Source organism: Nothoprocta perdicaria, unplaced genomic scaffold (genome assembly GCF_003342845.1).
Source record: "Nothoprocta perdicaria isolate Ctin4 unplaced genomic scaffold, notPer1 scaffold_263, whole genome shotgun sequence".
NCBI classification, from domain to species: Eukaryota; Metazoa; Chordata; class Aves; order Tinamiformes; family Tinamidae; genus Nothoprocta; species Nothoprocta perdicaria.
In genome coordinates, this window is record NW_020455492.1 from 792880 (window position 1) to 813598 (window position 20719).

Consider the following 20719-nt stretch of genomic DNA (forward strand, 5'->3'; position numbering starts at 1 on the left):
GGGTAAAACATCTTTTTTACTTTCTAAACTTATTTGTGCTTGAAATAAAATATATGTTCCCTGATACTTCCCTTGTAATGTAAATTAGACATTTTAAGACTTCAAAAACTTTGTTATTAAAGCATTTAACCTGCTCTTCAAATATAGATAGTAACTATGTAATGTTTTGGGAGCAAAACCAAATTAAACTGCATTTAGATCAACTGTCCAAGCCATTATATGCCGCCTCAAACATTTTATAAAGTTGCCATGTCTCAAAAAAAAAAAAAAAAAACCCTCTTACTATTAACAGCAAAGAAAATAACTTCATTTCCACAGATAAATTATTTCTTCTAAAATAACTTTAAAAAGTCAGTACTGTTCCAGCCGAGAGCTGATCTAAAAACACAGCAGCTCCACACCGTCCCCGAAAACACAGACCTTCCTTTTTACGGAAATAACAAAATCAGCCAGTTTCCTTCACAAGAACTGCTTAGAAGCCAACTTTGGCACAAGCACCAGGTTCAGATGGCTGATGTTTCACATCCAGCACGAAGTGGAAACCAGGTAAGTGGGGCAAGGAGCAGACCTCTTGCAACAGAGGGCCAATCCTTTCTCCTTCCAGAGCCAGAGACGTGGGGCTCTGCAAGCCCACTGCTGCTGACTTCTTCATGGATAACTGAAGAAATCCCCCTGRGCTTTTATGTTCATCCCTCTACCAAAAAGCCACCAACTACTGCAGAAAGAGAGGCTAATGCACCACAAAGAGGAATTGATGGTGCCAAGATGGAGAGCTGCCTTGTGCGTGTTTGTGCTTTTGCTGCAAGCAGGTATTTGCTTCTGCGACCTCTGTACCAGAGGAAAAAGCCTTTGGCAAGGGGTAGGGARTACAGGTACACCAATATTATAGCACATCGTCTCTAGAACTTCATCATCCTGCGACTGTTCTTTCCTATTCAAACTTTACCTGTCTGTATTTACAGGTCTCCTCTGTATTTACAGGTCTCTCTGTAGTTACAGGTCTCCTGCTCTGGCGGTCTCCAAACGCRCCTGGATGCCATCCTGTGCCACCTCCTCTAGGTGTCCCTGCTGGAGCAGGGGGTTGGACTAGATGATCTCTGGAGGTCCCTTCTAACCTTAACCAAGCTGGGATTCTGTATTTCAGGCAATTTACACAATCTTGCTTGTACAGCAACTCCACTGACGAGCTCTTTTAAAGATGTATTACTTTGCAGTGCAAACATTCTTGTTACCAAGTCAGTGATTAACTATAAACACCACCCATAAAAGGTCAAAAAAATAATGAGAAAACATTATTTCTAGTAGTTTGTCTTTCCAAAGGGTGGGATGAATCAGTATGATTATTCTAAGGGAACCCAGATGATGAGTAAACTTTCCATCCTCCAGCAAATCTTTCCACTAACACACTAGAGAACAGAGCTGTGCAGCACAACAAGAGACATGAACGGCACCAGTGGAGGTCTGAATTTTATCCAGACATCACCAGGAGGCCCCCACACGATGTGGTGACTTCTGTGTGTGATATCAGTGGTGACTTCTGCATCCTGGATGCCTACTGAACTACAAGACAAAGGATATAAGCAAGATGCTCAGTGCACAGCCCCCTTGAAGCCACATGTTCTTCTTCCCCAGAGGCTGCTTGCAGGCTGTAGGAGTGGGTCAGAATTCCCTCTCATCTACAGTCACCTGTAAGACTCAAATTGTCTTCACATCTGTCATTGTCTACCTGGTTTAAGAAGTCTTTGGACATAATGACAGACATAAGATCAAGTAAACAAGTTGAAGGGAGAAAAAAAAAAAAAAGGCAAAAATAATTCTTGAAGAATTCAAGTGAAACCCTCTGCCATCCTGGAAATGAAGAGAGGAAACCTAAAGAAGCYTAAGTAGTGGTCTGGGAGCAACTATCCTACTCTCGAAGAACTGCAGATCTTGGCATTCTGGTAGGGATAACCCTTTAAAAACAAGAATTGCCACAAATTTGCTGCACAAAGGCAACGCCAAGTAAATGAATACGCCAATCTAGGGCACTAAATCCATTTACAAAATGTGTATCACTAGGCATGATTTTTAACTCTTTCTAGAAAACGTACCAGGATTTACTTTAACTTCAAATGACGTTCAGGAGAGCTACTTAGTATTTTCTTTCAAAGACCTGACACAGTCACTTAAGATAAAGACAGTATTTAACAAATGGAAACATCTCACATATATAAGCTATGGATAGGGAATGGTAAAGCAGAGCTGGCAAATAATCATTCAAATAATCCAAGCTTCAAAAAGTTACACACACAAGATGTACGCAAGTTGTAAAACAAAAAGATCAGTAAGGAAGAAAGGCAAAGCCAAAAATTCTGACTGAATTCAACTGAATATGCTGAAAAATTGACTAAAGTCAACTGAATCACGAAGCCTGAAAAYGAGGCATTAAAATAAATCTGTTGACTAATTATTTTAAAATCTGAAGTATCTCATTCAATTTGCAAAATGCACTAAAAAAAAAACAAAAAATTGAATTTGTCCTTGAATTTTCTAGGACAAAGTGTTAATGGAAATTTCTGTTTTTCTTATCAATTATCTGCCACCACACCCCTCTTGTGTACAGTATTTCAACCCAAAATCAATGACATGATTATTACAGTGTCTATTATCATTACAAGTTTTATGATGTGACAAAATACTTCAAAAAATACCTTTTGTATAATCAACAACAGCCTCCAACGCTGCTATTCGGACATCTACAAAGTGTCCATATTCTGCATATGACTTAAAGAGAGCAGGATCACTTGGGACGTGGCCATTCTTCTGAAGCACTCGAATAGCCTTTAAACAGCTAGATTTGATGAAAAGAGATTTAAATGAGTCTTCTGGAATGCCAATCATGGAGAACAGAGTTATTTTCTTCAGAATGAAGCTATTAAGTATATCTATATATAAAAATACATCTATATCTAGCTATATATATATATGTGTGTGTGTGTGTGTGTGTATATATATATATATATATATATATATATATATAACTCCTCCAACTTTTCTAGAAGCAAGTCATCTGAATTAACATGTTACAATGATTTTCATAACACTAATACAGAGAACTCAAATTCTGATTTAGGCAGAAACACTGGAACAAAAGTCTCTGCTGTTTAATTCTACCTTTTGGTTTCAGTAGAGACACATTAACCTACGTAGAAAACACTAGGCACGTATTGTTACCACGTTCTCTTCTACAAAATTTTCATAAATATTCTACAATTAACAGATTTACCAATGCTCAAGCATGATCAATTTAATCACGTTATTAAAACACCAGATTGTTAGAATCTAATGTAGAAAAATAAAGTCAACAAGAAAGAACTACACTACCAACTTTCAAAAATATGGAAGAATTTGCCATAGGAGATTCAACTCAATAAAATATTAATTAAAAAATGCTCTACAAGACCAAAAGTGGTGTTAACACATCCGCTCTCTTTATAACTACAGCAATTATTAAAGCACACCTGACTGTAATGGTATGCCTGTAGCTGGGAAGAAGCTTCTCCATATTCAGGAAGCGGGTAATTTCCTCAAGAATAAGTCGAACATCAGGATTCAGGTTATCCAACGTTCGCACTTCATTGTTGACGCTCACTGCTGGGGTCACCGAGTTGGCCAGGGCATCAATCAGCTCGGCACGATAGTAGTTGTCTGAAAACTAGAAAAGGACAGCATTAACATAGGAATCTATGGTCTCTTTTTAAAAAGTGAAAAATTCTGAAGCACTGCTATACAAAAAAAGTTTTTTTAATTAAAAACAGAGTGATAAGTCATGTGAGAAACTAAAACAATTAAATATACTTCTCTAAATATGGATTTGAGTGTGAGCAAGCAGATAAACCATTAACTAATAATCTTCAGTTTCAATTGCAGTATATTAATAATCATACAGGGGTTTATAAAATAGAAAATAAACTAAAACAARAAACAAAACAAAACAAAAAAAAACAGGCACAGAAAGTTTTCCAGACCTGGAAAATAAAAGCTATTGTTTCTAAAGGTGCCTGTATTTACATGTCTCACTCTGTTTCTTGGCCTGCTATCACCCTCTTTCTGCAGTACTCTCAGCTTTGTTGCTACTGTGGGTTCTTACGTCCAAAAAAAGCAGGGCTTTTCCAGTTAACTTCAGGTACTTAACTGGAAAGATTATGTTAGGACCCCGGTAGCTGCAGGCGCTTCTTAGGCATGGAAATGGAATGTGAAATTACCCTGGGATCTTAAGGAGGTCCTTTAATTATCTTTCAGAGTTGCTCTGTGTCAGAAGAAAGTTAAGATGATGCCTCTAACTTTGCTTTAGTGATAGAACAAGATGAATCTGGGCTTGAGCTGTTATTTAACCAGATGAATAACAACTAGGTTTCATGAACAAGATCTGACTTGCAGAACCAACCATAAGCATAGTCACATGTATGTGTGTGTAAAAAAAAAAAAAAAAAAAAAAAAAACACCTTTGTCTTTCAGATACTCTTCTCAGAATTAAACACCAAACACAACCACCTGAATAACAAACCCAGCACTTACACACTACAGTTATTCAGAAAATGTTAGTACTGGTGCCTGTTTCTTCAAAATACATGGGTCTCTCAACAGACAAGGCAAGCAAAAATGAATGCAAATGAAGACAGGCAGGTGCTTAGTAGGCMAACAAGCACAAGGAGCTTTGAAACATCCCAGGAATGCTACCACAGCAACATCAGCTGCAGAGTCTTCATTAACATTTAGTACTATTCAGCAGGCATAAAAACTCAGCCAAGAGCATCTTTTTGTGTGAGCATCTCTTCCTGTACATATATATGTGTACATATATATATATGTGTGTGTATATGTGAAAATAAAATGAAGTGGGTGTTTTCACCTATTCAGACTGAGGGCTTTTTCTAGGTTCTCTTTTTTGATAATCAACTTTGGTAAATATATAGGTAAATAACTTTGCCTAAATATTAGTGACATAATAAATCATACAATACATAAATCAGTGCTTTTTTTGACACACAAGAGACTGAAATAAATACATTCTGTACCTTATTTTTCCTGTTATCATTATACTTGATCAAATCCAAAATAAACATTAAAACTTCCTTAGGACAAAGGTTGTGAACATCTCTCAGAAGAGCCATGGCAACAGGCATAGTCTGAAATGAAAACATCATTCTTACAGTAGTAAAAAGACTGTTACRCTGTTAAAACATGCAATTAGCAATTTCACAAAAGCAAATTTCTTGGAAGTTCTATTTAAATGCTCTTTGAAAGGCACATCACACTTTTACACATACTATACACAATTTAGAAGGCTGAGGGGGGACCTGATCAGTGTGTATGAATACCTCAAGGGAGGCAGTGAGGAGGAGGRGGCTGTCCACCTCTTTTCAGTGGTGGCCAGTGWTAGGACTAGAGGAAACGGCCACAGACTGAAGCACCAAAAGTTCCACAGGAACTTRAGAAAACATTTCTTAACAGTGAGGGTGACAGAGCCCTGGAACAGGCTGCCCGGAGACGTTGTGGAATCTCCTTCTTTGGAGATCTTCCAAACCCGCTTGGATGCAGCCCTGTGCCACATGCTCTAGGTGACCCTGCGTGAGCAGGGAGGGTTGGACTAGATGATCTGTGAGGTCCCTTCCAACCTTAAACATTCTATCATTCTATGAATTTCCACATCAAAGAAATTCATAATAATGCTTTGACAAAGCACTATATTCAAGAAAAGACTCTGACGCAAAGCACAAACACAAAAGTAGCAAAGAGGAAATGACAGAACTCATCTCAAGACAGACAATTAATTTAGTTTTTTTAATGGACCCAATGTCTATTTAAGGCATCAAAGGCACGTAGGCCTTGGCATATAACCAATATAGTCACTGAAGCCCAAGCTCCCACTACCATCAAGGGATAWATACAGTCAACAGAGTCAGTAAAGCCTAAGGAGCCAATACATTTCCCAGAAGGAGCTAAATAGCTCCCTAGGCTACACTAGCATATATTTAGGAATCCCACTCCAGATCTGTAAATTTGGGACTCCAGATTAAATGTACTTAAGTGTAATTAAAACAGCAATAAAGAACAGACAAGGACAAAAAAGAATGACAGACACAAAAGACAACCTATGAAACGAAATAACATGCAGAACAGTTAAGCAGATTTAGACAGAATAAGAAAACAAGATTTGATTTTTAGCCATAACTACAAATAGGATATATGTTTAGTAAGAACTTAATCAATACCTATAARCATGAACCTTGTGCAAAACTGACTATGGTTTATTTTAATAGTAATTCACTGTTCAGCTAAACCTAATGGCTCCCAAAAAATCTCCACTAACATCAAACGTGCTCCAGCACATGACTTGGACAACCAGCAGGAAGGCTGAGGCAACAGGAGAAGATTATACAGTGCCTTCAACCTTGAAAAAGTCCACAGCCTAATGATGAGTTTTATGAAATTGTTTCTATAATGAGATCAAWGCCATTAATGAAGTGAAAGATCATCTGACAAATTCAACTAAAATAGTTAAAAGTTGGCCTTGTTACTTTACAACAGATTCTACTTAAGAATGAGCTCAAAAATATTTGCAAGTAAGTACTCCATTTTTCTGAGCAGATGGCTACTTTAAACTACTCRRAMMWWWTWAAARSMWWMYWAAAACTTCAGTTAGCTAACTTTTCACAATGATGGAACAAAGAGAAGCTGAATAAGAGCTGGTTATTCTGGATTTTTATGAAGAGGTAAAGAGATCATGCTACCGGTGTTTCAATAATTGTCATCTTTAGAAACACTGTATTTTGACATTTCTTTAAAAAATAAAATATAAATTTACCTTTTGCAGAAAGTAGCTTTGAAAGTTCATGAAGTTATTGGTCTTCACAATGTTTGGACAAGTCTTACAGCAAAACATTCGAGTGAAAAGCGACTTCATGGCTGGTGGTCCTGTCCACGTACTCACCATGGAATTTGCAATCTATATAATTAGAGTGGAAGAGAAGTCATTTTAACATCACCACTGCAGGTTTAGTTTGGCTGAACAAAAACACACATTTCCCATAATAAAAAAGATAATTGTTGAGAATGTCCTGCTCTTCAAATAGATACATACTTTCATCAATATATTATCTTTTATTAGCTTAGCTCCCATTGCCATACCTCATATCCATTCTACCCAAGGAAGGCAAAGTCGATGCAAATGGTTTCACTTGAAGGACATCTGCAACTTATTATCTTTCCATGATAAATTTCTGTTCTTAATTTTGCCTTTTATATATTAGGCAAATATTTCACGTTTATTAAGCCAAGGATTTTGACTTCACAGACACTAATGGTGGAAGAAGCATTTGCAAGAGCAGCTGCCCACATGTACCCTGCCAGTAACCTCAACCTGGACTTCCACTAGACTTGAGCCACCCTAGGAGTAAAAGACCACCCCTAAAGTAAAAGGCAAGTCAACCACCTCTCTGACTTCAACCATGATTCACAAAGAGACTGCACAATAAGAAAAAATTATTGCTACAGTCTGTTTTGGAATAACGAAGCACCGCTCTTTAAGAACAAAATTGGTATAGGGCCTGTCCAACATCCTGCTTTGGGGTATTTATTGTATGGGATGATAATAAAAGTGTGTGGAAAAGAATACATGTGTCTCAGGACAGACTCTGTGCATGTACATACACACAGATGTGGTCCATGTATCCTACAATTTAGTAGCAATGTAAAAGACTCCACTCTTACAGACCCTCCACAAACCTAGTGCTATATTCACACAACATTGCAGAAGAAAATAAGGTTGAACTCTTGCTAAATAGCTTGAGCTTGTTTGAAAGATCACTGCATTTATCGTAGAACAAAAGAAGGACCCTCTGAACATGGCAGCTACCAATTTCACCCTGTCTTCCACACAAGGTGGGAGCTTTCTCATCGAAGTCACTTTCTCCTTACATCTCTTCTCAAAGGAAAGTTGGAGGGAGAAAATGCTGCAGTCCGACTAGATGTTCCCTTTGCAACAAGCCAAGTCATCTAACTAAATATGTCAAGAGAGCTGTTTCTGTAAGGCACAAAACTACTCTTGCTAGAGAAGAACCTCTACAAATAGACAATCAGCTTGGAAATCTCATAAAAATTAATTCCATAACATGGCTATCTTCTCTTCACTTTTCTCTTTGGGGTCATTTGTAATGAACACAGCAAACACTGTGTGTCCATACATACCTGTGTATGTCTGAGCATCATATATGTCACCACTCTGATACCGGATAATCACATTATAGTTTATATGAACACTACACCTGACAGACCATCCATTTATATACATGTGAACCTCCTTATCACTGAGAACTTATGTGCTGACTACTTTATTCCTGAGAGACTGAAGTACATTATGTACAAACAATAACAAATTGCACAGTACATTCAGTAAATGAAGTTTCTCCGTGGGGTACCATCTATCATTTCTCTGTACCCAAACAGACCATAATATTTTACAAATCCAGCTAGTGGATTTTCCTTTATGGGATTACACAGAGGAAAACATAGTTATGATTATTAGCAGTCAAACTGCCTTAGAATTAAGAGGAAACACAAGAAAACAAATAAATGAATATATAAGACACTGAAACAATTATCCTTTTAATATTCACTGGTGATARGTACCTGTATTTTTAAATCTTCTGAATGAAGTTCTTATGAAATACACATATTTTAAGTCAGAAACTAGCACTATCAATACTAGTAAATACACTGACACTATTACGTCAGTGCTTTCTAACGTTAAAATTGATTGTTGCAAGCATACCCTGAGTTTTCATTTTCAAAGTAATCCCAAAAGATACACTTTCCTAAATACGTTGAGTTATTCTGAAGTAGCACAGGGAAGAAATCAAGTTTTATACTAATAATAGGAACTCTATAAACTATCAAAAGCATTCCTGTTTGAACATGCCTTTCCTAAATGTCTTAACCATTTATTCTTTCCATCTAGTAGTTTTATAAGGAGTCCTAGTTTTATTTTTTAATATTAATTTTGTCTATGCAATCTTCTTTCTTCAAGGAAGGCAACAATTTGGCTTTTTAATGTTCACATCTGGATGAATACTACATTTAAATTTTGCCTCTATTTACCCTGAAACAATACTGAGCAGCAATATGAATTCATACTAGATAAATTTTACCACTTCAGTTTCCTCAAAAGAGGCCAAGAAATCTCCTCTCAAAATTAAAAGAAACATTTTGCCTCTGAAAAAAAAATTAAACAAAAGTCTTTTATTTCTTCTACTTAATCTGAAAATATCCCTTGTGGTTTTCCATGTCTGACATCTCAATTTTGACAATTATGGAAGCGTTTTGCYGTCTACATTACAGACTAAAATAATACAGCCCTCTCTTCAAATCAGTCATGTTTAAAAAAATACTTGGCAAACACTTTTAAGAGGCCAAATATCAAGCCCATTTTAAGGACTGTGGTGAGTTTTGACTCATTTTCAAACGCTTACAGTGTCTAGCAGATTTCTTCCATTATTTCCTTGTACTTATCCTCACCTTTGCAAGGCAGAAGCAGGCCAGCATTCGCACTCGGTAGAAGCACTGCTCTTGTTCTAGGATATCAGTCAGCGCCAGCCGGGATGCCGGAGTGGGGAATTTTTCTAGTGCCAGGATGGCTTCTTCCTGGGCCACCACATCTCTCTCATATCGAAGCTGATATTGCCACATGAAATCAGATTGCTCAAATTCCACCTTCCTCAGGACTGACATGTCAGGATCTATTCTTATCCAGAGCAAAGGGGAGTCAGCGCTAAAACAGACATGAGAAATGTTCATGGTGGCTAACAGCATTGCAAGACTACAAAATTTAAAGTATATTCTGACTTTTTAATTATACTTACATRCAGAGAGGCAAAGAATCACAAACAAGTTAAGGTTGGAAGGGACTTTCAGAGTTTTCTGCAAAGCGAGGAACCTCCATTCTCTAATTCTACAACCTCTSAAGTTGAGACTAACCCTCAGACACCATAACTTGGCACAGCAAAGTAGAACTTTATCGCTTGCGGTGGTTTAAAACTACCAAAAGAAAGATACCCAAGAGAAAAGGTCTGGTGGAAATACACCAGGATATTCATATACTGATTTTCAGCAATAAACCTGCTTAACAAACACATGCTCATGGACAGAAAGCTCACAAGAGTGATCATGTATTTGTACAGAAYTGCCAGGCCAAATGACTGTAAACTGAACGTATCCATGGAGAGGGCTTGCAGCAGTAATCTAAAGGCAAAATGGATCGTTAAAGTTYTAACATTCCCAAAGATAAAGGTACTCCAACCAAAAGAAACCTTTTATACTTTCTTACTCATGTTTGTGAAAAAAAAAATCTTTTATGGGAGCAAATACAAATTAAAACTAATAATAACCTCTCTCCCACAGAGCTGCCATGCAAAAGTCGATCACAGACACTGAACTGAGTTGGAAGAGGGAACAAGGAAGGTTTATCCCAAAGAGCATCCTTATAGTATGACATCTATCTGTATTTACATTTGTAGAACATCTAAATTATTATCAAGATTGCAGATAGGGAAGAAAGGATAGTGAAAAGCAGTATGCATTGAAGGGATTTAGAGAACAGAAAATGATGAAGGATGAATTCATTCATATAGACTTTTAATACAGAAATTATAAATACAGAGTCCTCAAGGAAAATATCTATTTCTGGTCATACTCATAGGTGAGGCGAGGATTTCTGAAAGCAACACTAGTTACAACTCGCGGAGAGTAGAACGGCAGTTGCAGTTCCAAACGAAATCAATGCCAACAGCTSTTTAGTATACAAATTTCAAACCAAAACACTCTTCTGTCAGGTTAAACCGCAAATTTGAGGAACTTGTCTATTATATTTGATCTGAATTAATTCCAAGCAAATTCCATGGCAAGRCAAAGAAAATGCAGCCCACACACCTTTATTAGGACTTGCTTACATTTTATCTGTAAAGTAACCTCAACGGTACCACTAGAAATGTATATTAATAAATCAGGACACACATTATCTCACATTATCATGACCGACTCCTCTTTTTTTTTCTACAAAAAAAACTGGTTTAGTAATTAACCCATACATTTTACACTACACTAACGTTTTCCCACCTATAGGAAAAAAGTTTTGATTAAGGCAAAGAAAAGCAGCCTRGTCTTGAAATTTGCCAACTATAAAATGAAGTAAAATGTTACTATCAAATCCTTCAAAATATCATGTTTGAGATCATCAGAATGTACGCTGGTCTCACATTGTAAGACTCCAACAAACTTACTCCATGGCAGAAAGGTCCATGTCCACCTCTTCTCCATTCATCAGTGGAATCTTTTTCTTCTTATTTCTATTAAAAAAAAATAAAATAGCAAGTTACATACCAACATAGGTAYGCATAAATAGAGTTCAACTTGTCAAAAGTCTTCTGTCTTTTATCACACATATCAATAATCCTCGGTCCAGGAAAGAATATTCACAGGGAAGAATGAGAGCTGACAGTATATCACTGTTCAAAAAATATTCATCAATATTTTCCATTAGCTTAAGATACATTCCCAACACGTTTAAAATTACACACATCTACAGTTTTGAAAAACAGGAATCAAAGTGGTTATAAAAATACGTCAGAAACTGAGCAAATCTATTTAGGAAATATATTTTTTTTATCATTAGGCTCAGAACTGTAAATTAAAATGAAAATTACATGTTCTATTCAAACATTCTCACTAGAAATATGCCTGGCTGTTTCCATTTTCCTTCCCTCTAAGTGAGATATCCCATTCAGAGAAACTTTGAATAATTTGATAAAGAGAGATTTCTCATTCAACTCTTCTAAATGATCTTTATAAAAGTTCTGTAAAAAATTAACTTATGATTTAAAACTATATGTAAAAAGTAATGTTTCCTGCTATCCAGGAAAGGCAAGGAGAATAGTTTTTTTTATAGTTTTTTTTTCTTTCCATACGTTATAGGTAAATTTAATTAAGTAGGATTACAAAAATCTAATTACAAATGTTAAAATGCATATATCTATCAATGTGTTGCAGCTTTTCATGTATCTGCACTCATATCTATTCAATTCATATATTAATTCTTACCTTCTACTTTTAGAATGGCAAGGTATATCATGTTTAAGACTATTTTCTTCAATCTGCAATGTATGGTTGAATGATCCATCAAGTTCTTGCACTGTCACTTTCAGAGGACCCTTAAAYGTTCAAGAGATTATATTATTAGCATTAAAAATCAAGTTTATTAATGCAAAYTCATACTCAAATTGTTGTAAAAAATGAAAAAAATTGACCTTACCACATATTTCTGAGTCCCTGGAGATGTGTAATCTTGCTTTATTTCCAATTCTAACACGTTCCGTTTTCTATTAAACGCAAAGCTTCCATAAAACTTTACCACTCCACTCTGATCGCTAAGGAGCGGCATAGGAATTCTACAGCATAACACAGGAGTTACAAGCAAACAAAACTTCCAGAGTCTTCACTTGCTTTCTACATTTGTTTTAAGCTTGTTCATTCTTAGAATTTCTTATGTCAAAAGAATCAGAAATCAAAATTACTGTGTTTCTTCCAGTTACATCGGCATTAATGCACTGTCCTGAGAGAACTTATTATTTTTTAAGTTTAGTTTTTATACATACATTCACAAAACACATTAAAAAATCAGAACATTCTGAGGAATAYTGTGAAACACAGTAAAAACCATCTATAAAGAAGAAAGTCATTATGAAAAGTGTCTCAAGTAATTCAAGTAAGYCTGTTTTCTGATATATTTCAACTAAATAAAATTCAGGGGAAATCATTAATGTTAACTTATGTAAGACACTAACTTGACACAAGCAAGGAAGGAAAGCCCTTTTATTTTTATGTCCTGACATTCAACGGAAGAGTTGCCAGCCTCAAAAAGACATCTTATTCTCAGGTAACCTTTCTGCCAAAGCATGGGCTTTAGGCAGACAGACTGGTTCTGTTCAGAGTGGTTGCACTGAGTCCACTCCTCRACTTTGCCACAAGGTATTTCAATAAAGTGCTCATGTACAGATAAAACCCCACTATGTTCCAAGTGCTTGTCCCTTCTAAGTCCCCTGGTGACTAGAACAAACAATATGATATATGAAAGAGCTAATGGGTATTTGTATTTAGCTCTAGGTATTACACTAACGTGCCACATTATTTCTAAATATTAATTTTAGAGTGTTTGTTAGCTTAGATACTGAGAAGTCAGAATGCTATGTATGGCAATATAGCTTCAATTACATAAGCCCAAACACATATAATCTAATTCTATTTTCTGTTAAAGTGGTTTTGCTGCAGTTATGTATGACTTCACCTGCAATCATGTTTATTTTATTAGAAATTTTAATACTAATACATATTACCAATACATATATTGTTAGCATACTTTAAATTATCACTGATCTTGCATTACTTATTTGAGAGTGATTTACTGGAAATCACATCCGAAAATGCACCAGACTATAGTATTTTCCATGTCAGACTTCAGCATTTTTTTGGGCAGTGTCCTCTGGATCTCTTTAGTATAATTTGGCCTTAAATTCCACCAGAGTTCTTGTGCTTCTTTCAAAGTAAAACTTAAAAAACACAGCCACCCCTTCTAGCAAAGGACACCCAGAAAGTCTCTACACTATGAACGACTAAGAAAGGAGTGTGAACCTCAGGCTCATAACTATTTCTAATTCAAAGAACAATGTACTTAGCAGTTTAAAGCAAAGGAATTTCCTATCTTTCTTCGTATTCCTTTAATAGTGCCAATTAAAAGCAACCAAATTCRTTCTCCGTATTAACAATCCAGACCAAGAATAAAAAGGATACACCCACTGCTTTATTAAAGGTTGGATGTCTTTGCCAGAGACATTTGAGATAGATTTCAAAAACCCAGATGTGGAAACCAACATCTGACTCCACATGTGCGACTGGAACTTCTGAGACGAGGCAGTGCTGGCCAGACTCAACAACTTGTTGAAAACCTGAAACGATAAAAAGTTACTTTCATTACTTTCCCTAAAAACTTCAATACATAAAATAAGCTTTTCTGTTTAACTACAGCTGAACTGCAACCAAAGGGCGAATAAACTCAATCATTTCTATCTGGTTTCAGAATAAAAAGYGTCTTTTAAAATAACAGAATGGTGATTTACAGATAGTATCTGCATTTAAAGCACTGATACTGAGGAAAAATAAACAATAAAACTGAAGCAATACCCTTGGCATCTTAAAGAAATGTTTATCAGGTTATTAAAATAAACTAGAATGTTTTCTCATCACTGCTACAGGCACAACTTTACATGTAGATTTTTAATAAAGAGAGTTGAATACAAATTCATAGAAACACAAAGTCCAATTTGGTCTCTGCTTTCTAGCTCTCAGCACAACTAAGGCACAATTCATAGCTGTAATTTATGAAGTTACTCACTGCAAGCACTGGTGGCTTTTCAAGACCAAATGATAATATAAGGATGAAGGAGTTTTTTGCTTAAATAGAGTGGCCTACACTCCTGCTACTGGAAATTTTAAGGATGGAAAAGAACAGGAATTGTATTCTAATTACTTTCATTATTTATAATTTTTATTATGCTAGCCCACAGAAACACTAGTTACAAGTCAGTAAACAAGCCTGTGCTAGAACAGATTGTCAGTATTAAAAAACAGTCGTGGTAACTAAAGGTAATGAAGTTCCTTAATATTAAAGATATATGCAACATATAARACATATTACTAATTATGTATTAAAATATAATAGCTAACCTTATTCTAATACCAGTGCCCTACATTTTATGTTAATTCTACCCTGTGAAACTGAAAATACAAACAGAACTCTATGGCGACTTGTTTTTCTCAAGCTCCATTTAATAAATTGCTCATGTGGAATATGGACTTTTTTTTTTTTTCTTTTTTCTTTTTTTTTTTTTTTTAGCTAAATTGCTTTTCTGTTACCTACCTGTAACATGAACTCCATGCTGATCCTGTTCTCAATCAGTCTCATCACAAGATGTGCTTTACACTGGAACATGGTGTAATATTCCCACGACAGAGTATGGGGGTGTTTGATAGAAAAATGTAAGTGTGATGCAGGGCTGGAAAATAAAAATAAATAAATAAGGAACTCTCTATTTTGAGTTTGATAGCACGAAAAATAAAATAACTTTTAGCAACCAAGACAAATGTGCACCAAAATTCACATTGCTTCTAYCACGTTCTAATTGCACACCTGTATGTAAAAGTTGCATGCAACAGGTAACTGCCTACAGCAAGAACTTAATAGAGACAGATAATAAATGTTGTACATCTCAAAAACACAGTGGCAACACTATATCAGGGCAAGGAATCTACCACTGGAGTACCAGAGTTGTGCTTGAATTGATCCTCTCCATGCTCCGTATCTGTTTAAAAGGAATTCTACAGTCTGAGTATTTTAGAGCTAATTAAATAACGGTGGCAACTAAAGAAAAACAACTGTTTGAAAGATCATGGCAAACTTTCACGGGATGGGCCAAAGGGAATGCTCGGGCTTTTAGTTAGCAACTTAATGTTTTCAGTACTTTGGCAGATAAGTGTCTTCTAAATCAGACGTTGTGCCAAGGAAGACTGTGCAGAGCATCACGKAACAGCAGCCGCACTGTTGCCATGGCCCGACTGTGCCTGCTCGCCCGCCCAGCTCCATAGGATGCCTGGGCAGACAGRCCCTTTGCATCTATAAGCAAAGTATTTGAAATGGTTTAATTTCAGCTGATATCAGAAGACAAACAAATGGTGAAATCCTGAACACTTTTTAAAGCAGAACTGATTTCTGCACCATCTCAGTGGCTGTAAAACAACCCCTAAAATGCTCTAGGCCTAATTCTGGTAAGTTTTAAAACCAATTATCTCCATCAAGCTTTACATAAGAACATAAGCTCTCTTGAATGTGGAAAAGTAAGTCTAMCATTGCACTTAAGAGATACAAAGTCTTCTGCTCATTTCTCAATTACCTGAAATTTTCTTTTGAGATAATTACATTTGCAAATCTGAGTTTATTTCAACAGGGAATGAAGACTGTGGCAACTGTATTTTTTGTGCTATCTTTCTTCCCCTCACAGTTATTTTTATAAGGCAGTTGTGTTTTCCATGAACAATTAACAAAAAAGAAAATGGTCCCATATTGTCTCCTTTTTAAGTAGTAGAAACGTAGATTTGTTTTATGCTGGTTGGCAGAGAATCGCAGGTGAGCTTCGCTTCACAGAAAATAGCAAATACCTGAAAATTTCTGTGTCTGAATCACAACCACCACCCCCCTCAGGTCATTTCTCCAGATGATTCTTGCTTAATTATAGGGAATTAATTAAATGTATTGAAGACAAACTAGGCACTTCAGGGCTTTAGGAGAAGAATTTGCAAGACAGAATATAATTTGTAAACTCCAGGAATCAAGACAAGCCTGACATTTCAGGGTCGGCTATCTCAGAGAAACACAGGTCCTCCAAAGACTTACTGAACAGGACAGCTTAAGTTTTGACTAGTCTTTCAATGCACTTGACATTTCAGGAGATGGTAGGGCCCAACAAAACTGCAACTACCTAATATTTTTTCCATCTTTTTATTTAGTGAAGAACTTCCTTCACTTCACCCATGCATGTTTATTTAAACATATTAAGAAACAAGAACAAAAGTCTGTCTACACTTAGGCAAGAGCTACAGGTTTTGAGGGGATTGATTACATCAGAGGGCAGTTGGCAGACAGTTACTGCTGGCTGCTGAGCAGGTAGGCAGATATCAAAATTCTCCTTATCAAACTCTCCTGTTATTTTGGATAATACTTCTGTGCTCCAACCTATGGAAGAGTTAGTAACCATCAAAGAATTTAAATGTAAGAAGGAAACCAAGCTTGTGGCTCAGACATTATATAATAATTGGGTTCCAGTATAAGAAGTTTGTCCAGATTCGAATTATGCACTTGATTGACTTCAGTAAAATTCTTTTCCTGGTAATCGCAACCAAGCCAGAASCCACATTCTTGGGCTGCTTAATTTTACTAAGTGTTGATGGATTTTGGTACTAGTCACATTATTTAACCACAAATCAATACTAATACCAGTTTGTCTGCATTCAAAAGGTATATTTTGCAATTCATCCAGAGTTGACAAAATTCTTWCAATTTTGTTTTCCTTTGCTCTTTAAACTTTTAAAACTTGTATTAAACTTGCATTAAATTAGATTCAAAATTAGACATAAGGTCCTAGAAYTTTTCTGAAACTGAAAAAAGCTACTACCTCTCCCAAAGAGCATCTGTAACRTTCATGCTCCTGAACGTGTGCCAGACATTTAAGGTAAATGTGTCAATACACTTCTTTTACTTTAAAAACCTAAAAACCCTAAATGACTATTATGATTTGGAATGCAAATTTGCAAACACAAATATGCCTGGCTGGAAACTACATCATAGACACTATAACATAGAAACACAAAAAAAGATATGTTGGAGGAAAATAGTCTAGCAATTGCCATTATAAAACACCCTCCCTAAATATGCATCATTTCCCAAAGGTARAAATGCAAAAATTAACCTACACACAAGGAAATCTTGAAATCTAGTAGAAATAAATTGCAACTTGCTATTTTTAAGTGATGTTACGATTAACAAGTTCAAAATACAGTGAAAATGCATCAGTGAAATAGATGTAGAAAAACAGAGCATCTAATAGTGATGCATCACTCCCTGGCAATATATATATTTAGCAACATGAGAACAGGATTCTGTCAATTGTGTCCAAATCTAAAATAACTAGATAAAACTAATAAGTATTAAATTTAGTGTTAAGTGTTTCAGAAGTGTTTTTTGTAGTGAATTCTTTTTTTTTTTAAAATGCTCTTTTTCATGTTTGCTCTAATCCTATTAATCTGAATTCTGTTTCTCTGTACAGACGCATRCGCTGCCAAACTGTATTACTGCCAATTAAAAAGCCTGCCGAGACCTAATTAGGCTCCCTAAATTTTRTTTAAACAAAGACATCATCAACAGGATACCCAAAATCACTGCCACTGGCTGTGACTTGTTTTCAGCAGCATATGCAGCAAGACCATCTAGCTACTGCTTCCCTACTTGCAAGAACAGGACAGGGAACTGAATCTAAATCTATCAGAAGCAAACAGGTAAAACTGAGTAATGACCTGGCATGCAAACACAGGAGCAGAATCCAGGACTGATAACATCCAGAAAACTCTGCACTTTGTGAAGATTCACCTGGCTGGGAAACTGGCCAATATATCCTAGTCCCATTTTAAATGATTCTTCCTTCTTTTTTCAATCTAGCAAAAAGAGATCACTGTTTTAAGGAACATGACATTTTAATTGGTTTATTTGTATACTGGATTCAATTTCAAGCCCAAACCTGGATTGTTTTACAGATCTGGCTTACAGAAGTAGTCTCCCTCTCCCAGTGATTAGCACTAGAGAGCGGGCAGTACTGGAGTATCAAGAAGGGGGTAAGGGCAGATTTCTTAAGTGAGCACTACTGAACCTACACAAATTGAGAAATTATAGACCCAGCCAACCCACATTTATCCGCAAGTGCTTCACAGACAGGTCTAGTACTATCTTCTATTTCCCCRCCCGAACTGATATGACATAATTTCAGTTTAAGATTGCAAGGTGCTAAATGACAGGGGTAAAAAAGAGGCGGAAGAAGAAAACTGCTGAAAACTCATGATATTTGAAGATTACTAACCAYTCCAGAAATAACTTAAGTCAAAATTCTGGCTCCATCTTCTCTCTCATCCTCTTACTAATAAGTAGTTTCATAAGAGTATTAAAAACATTTATCATACTTAATTCTCTCCAAGGTTTCAAGTGAGAGAAAACTAAAACAACAGAGATACAGTATACTCAAGATGTACTTTATGGGACTGGTAATACACGCCTTGGGCTGCTGAAGTTCTGCAGCATTTGGCCTTGTGCCRCACAACACACCCAAGGCACATATTAATGGCCCCGTAAAAACATACCCTGTAATGACTTGTGGCTTAAAAAAACATACTTGTCTTTCTCTTTTCCTCCTCCGAATATTGGATGCAGCAAAACTCCTCCAGTCTTCAGTTCGTATGCCACTATTTGATCTAACTCCTAAAAAATACAACATAGGCAAATAAGCGTAACTTCCAAAGTAGTGGGATATTTAAAAAAAACACAGGAAAGCTTTTGTTTTCTCATTGTCCTGCCTCCTAACTAAATATGTTTACAGACACACCCTGATTAAAAATCAGGGATGTTCCTCAGTACAGCAAACAATGACAAGCCATTAAAAACAGCAGGTAAAATTCAACTCCATTATGTCTAAGTATCACCATTCACAGAATAAGTTGTCCCTGAGCAATAACAACAGTGTCCACCATTTCCTTGCAGTGGAAAACAGCACTGGGTGTATCCACACAGCAGGCTGCAGCAGATGAATGGTCACCCTGACCCATGTCTAAGGCAACATAAGCCATTATCTCCAACAGCCAACGGCTGCTGAACCAAATCAGATGAGGCACAATGATTTGGTGCCTGTCTGGAAGCCCATGTTAYACCAGAAGTTTCCAAATGTTGGTATATGCTGATATATTGCTTTGATGTATTGATACCAAAGCTCTAAGGATGCTCACTGCAGAAAGGGAGGCTATGAGAGCAGCACCTCTCAATCCTTACCTGCTTCCTAGCATTGCTTTTGAAAAATTATGGTACTGGCAGGACATTCTTTTCAAAAACAGATGATTCTCAATGGAGATATAAAACTAAGTTTTATAATGCAAGTGTAAAAATCTTTTGAGTTCCATCAAGAATATAAAAATCTTCAAGTCAGTTAATTCCATCCATCTCATTCCCATCTCCAAAACCATCCACAATACTTTTTCTTTCAAAAGAAGGTATAAAAAATATTCTTGAAGCAAGCAGAAAAATATCTGGGCACAGAAGAATGTCTCTCTCGACTAACACATTTTTTTGTGCAAAAACCCAAACAAAAAGAGAAGAAATAATTGCAGAGGGAGACAGTGAAAATTATTATTCATAAAGCAGTCACAGGAATTTATTTTGGTTAATACGCTCAGCATTATTTCTTTTTAGCAGTTAGGAAATATAGTTAAACTAAGTTTTATTTCTACTGAGCCTCTCTTCAGATTGCAATGCAGAACTATATTATCTTCTGCTTTTATACAGTTGCCTAAAGCAAAATGACTGAAATGTATAGAAAAATGCTGCTTATGGTATATCACCTGTTTAATCCAGTGGCGATACTCATTCACACCAAAGGTTTTCTTCATCCAAAGGCCATAAATATAGCCTGAGATTCCCTTTAGCACCCACTCATCTGACCTATAACAAGAAAGAAGCAAGAATTGCAGCACTTCAGCAGGTATTTCGTAAGGGATGGTATTTTTGACCAGCTCAAAATAGCCACAAGTTTCAGCAGGTTATATAACTTCTCTAAGTCAACAGAGGCCTGATGAACTGTGAACCAATTTATGTAACTTGGCACCTACAAGAGACCGATGAAACTGAAAAGCCAATGAAAACTCAACTTATACCACCAAAGCCCAGATTAAAATATTAAACTACTTTAGCTGAACCAGTAACAATAAAACAGTGGAAATGGACACTAAAGAGTGGTTAATCTACAGTCTTAATTACCTGATACTCATT

The 20719-nt window shown here is 36.2% G+C and overlaps 1 protein-coding gene across 2 annotated transcripts in view; it reads right to left on the reverse strand.

Annotated features, from left to right (window-relative positions):
• TAF2 (TATA-box binding protein associated factor 2) overlaps window positions 1-20719 on the reverse strand; it is a 52631-nt gene that overhangs the window by 18277 nt on the left and 13635 nt on the right. For both annotated transcript variants that reach the window (XM_026040736.1, XM_026040735.1), the window contains exons 9-20: window positions 20293-20392; window positions 19077-19162; window positions 15005-15140; window positions 13879-14033; window positions 12344-12458; window positions 12133-12242; window positions 11316-11381; window positions 9556-9808; window positions 6848-6988; window positions 5058-5168; window positions 3501-3694; window positions 2691-2830 (exon numbers count right to left, since the gene is read on the reverse strand). In XM_026040736.1, coding sequence (XP_025896521.1) covers window positions 2691-2830; window positions 3501-3694; window positions 5058-5168; window positions 6848-6988; window positions 9556-9808; window positions 11316-11381; window positions 12133-12242; window positions 12344-12458; window positions 13879-14033; window positions 15005-15140; window positions 19077-19162; window positions 20293-20392 — 1607 coding nt within the window. The remainder of the gene's footprint in view (window positions 1-2690; window positions 2831-3500; window positions 3695-5057; window positions 5169-6847; window positions 6989-9555; window positions 9809-11315; window positions 11382-12132; window positions 12243-12343; window positions 12459-13878; window positions 14034-15004; window positions 15141-19076; window positions 19163-20292; window positions 20393-20719) is intronic.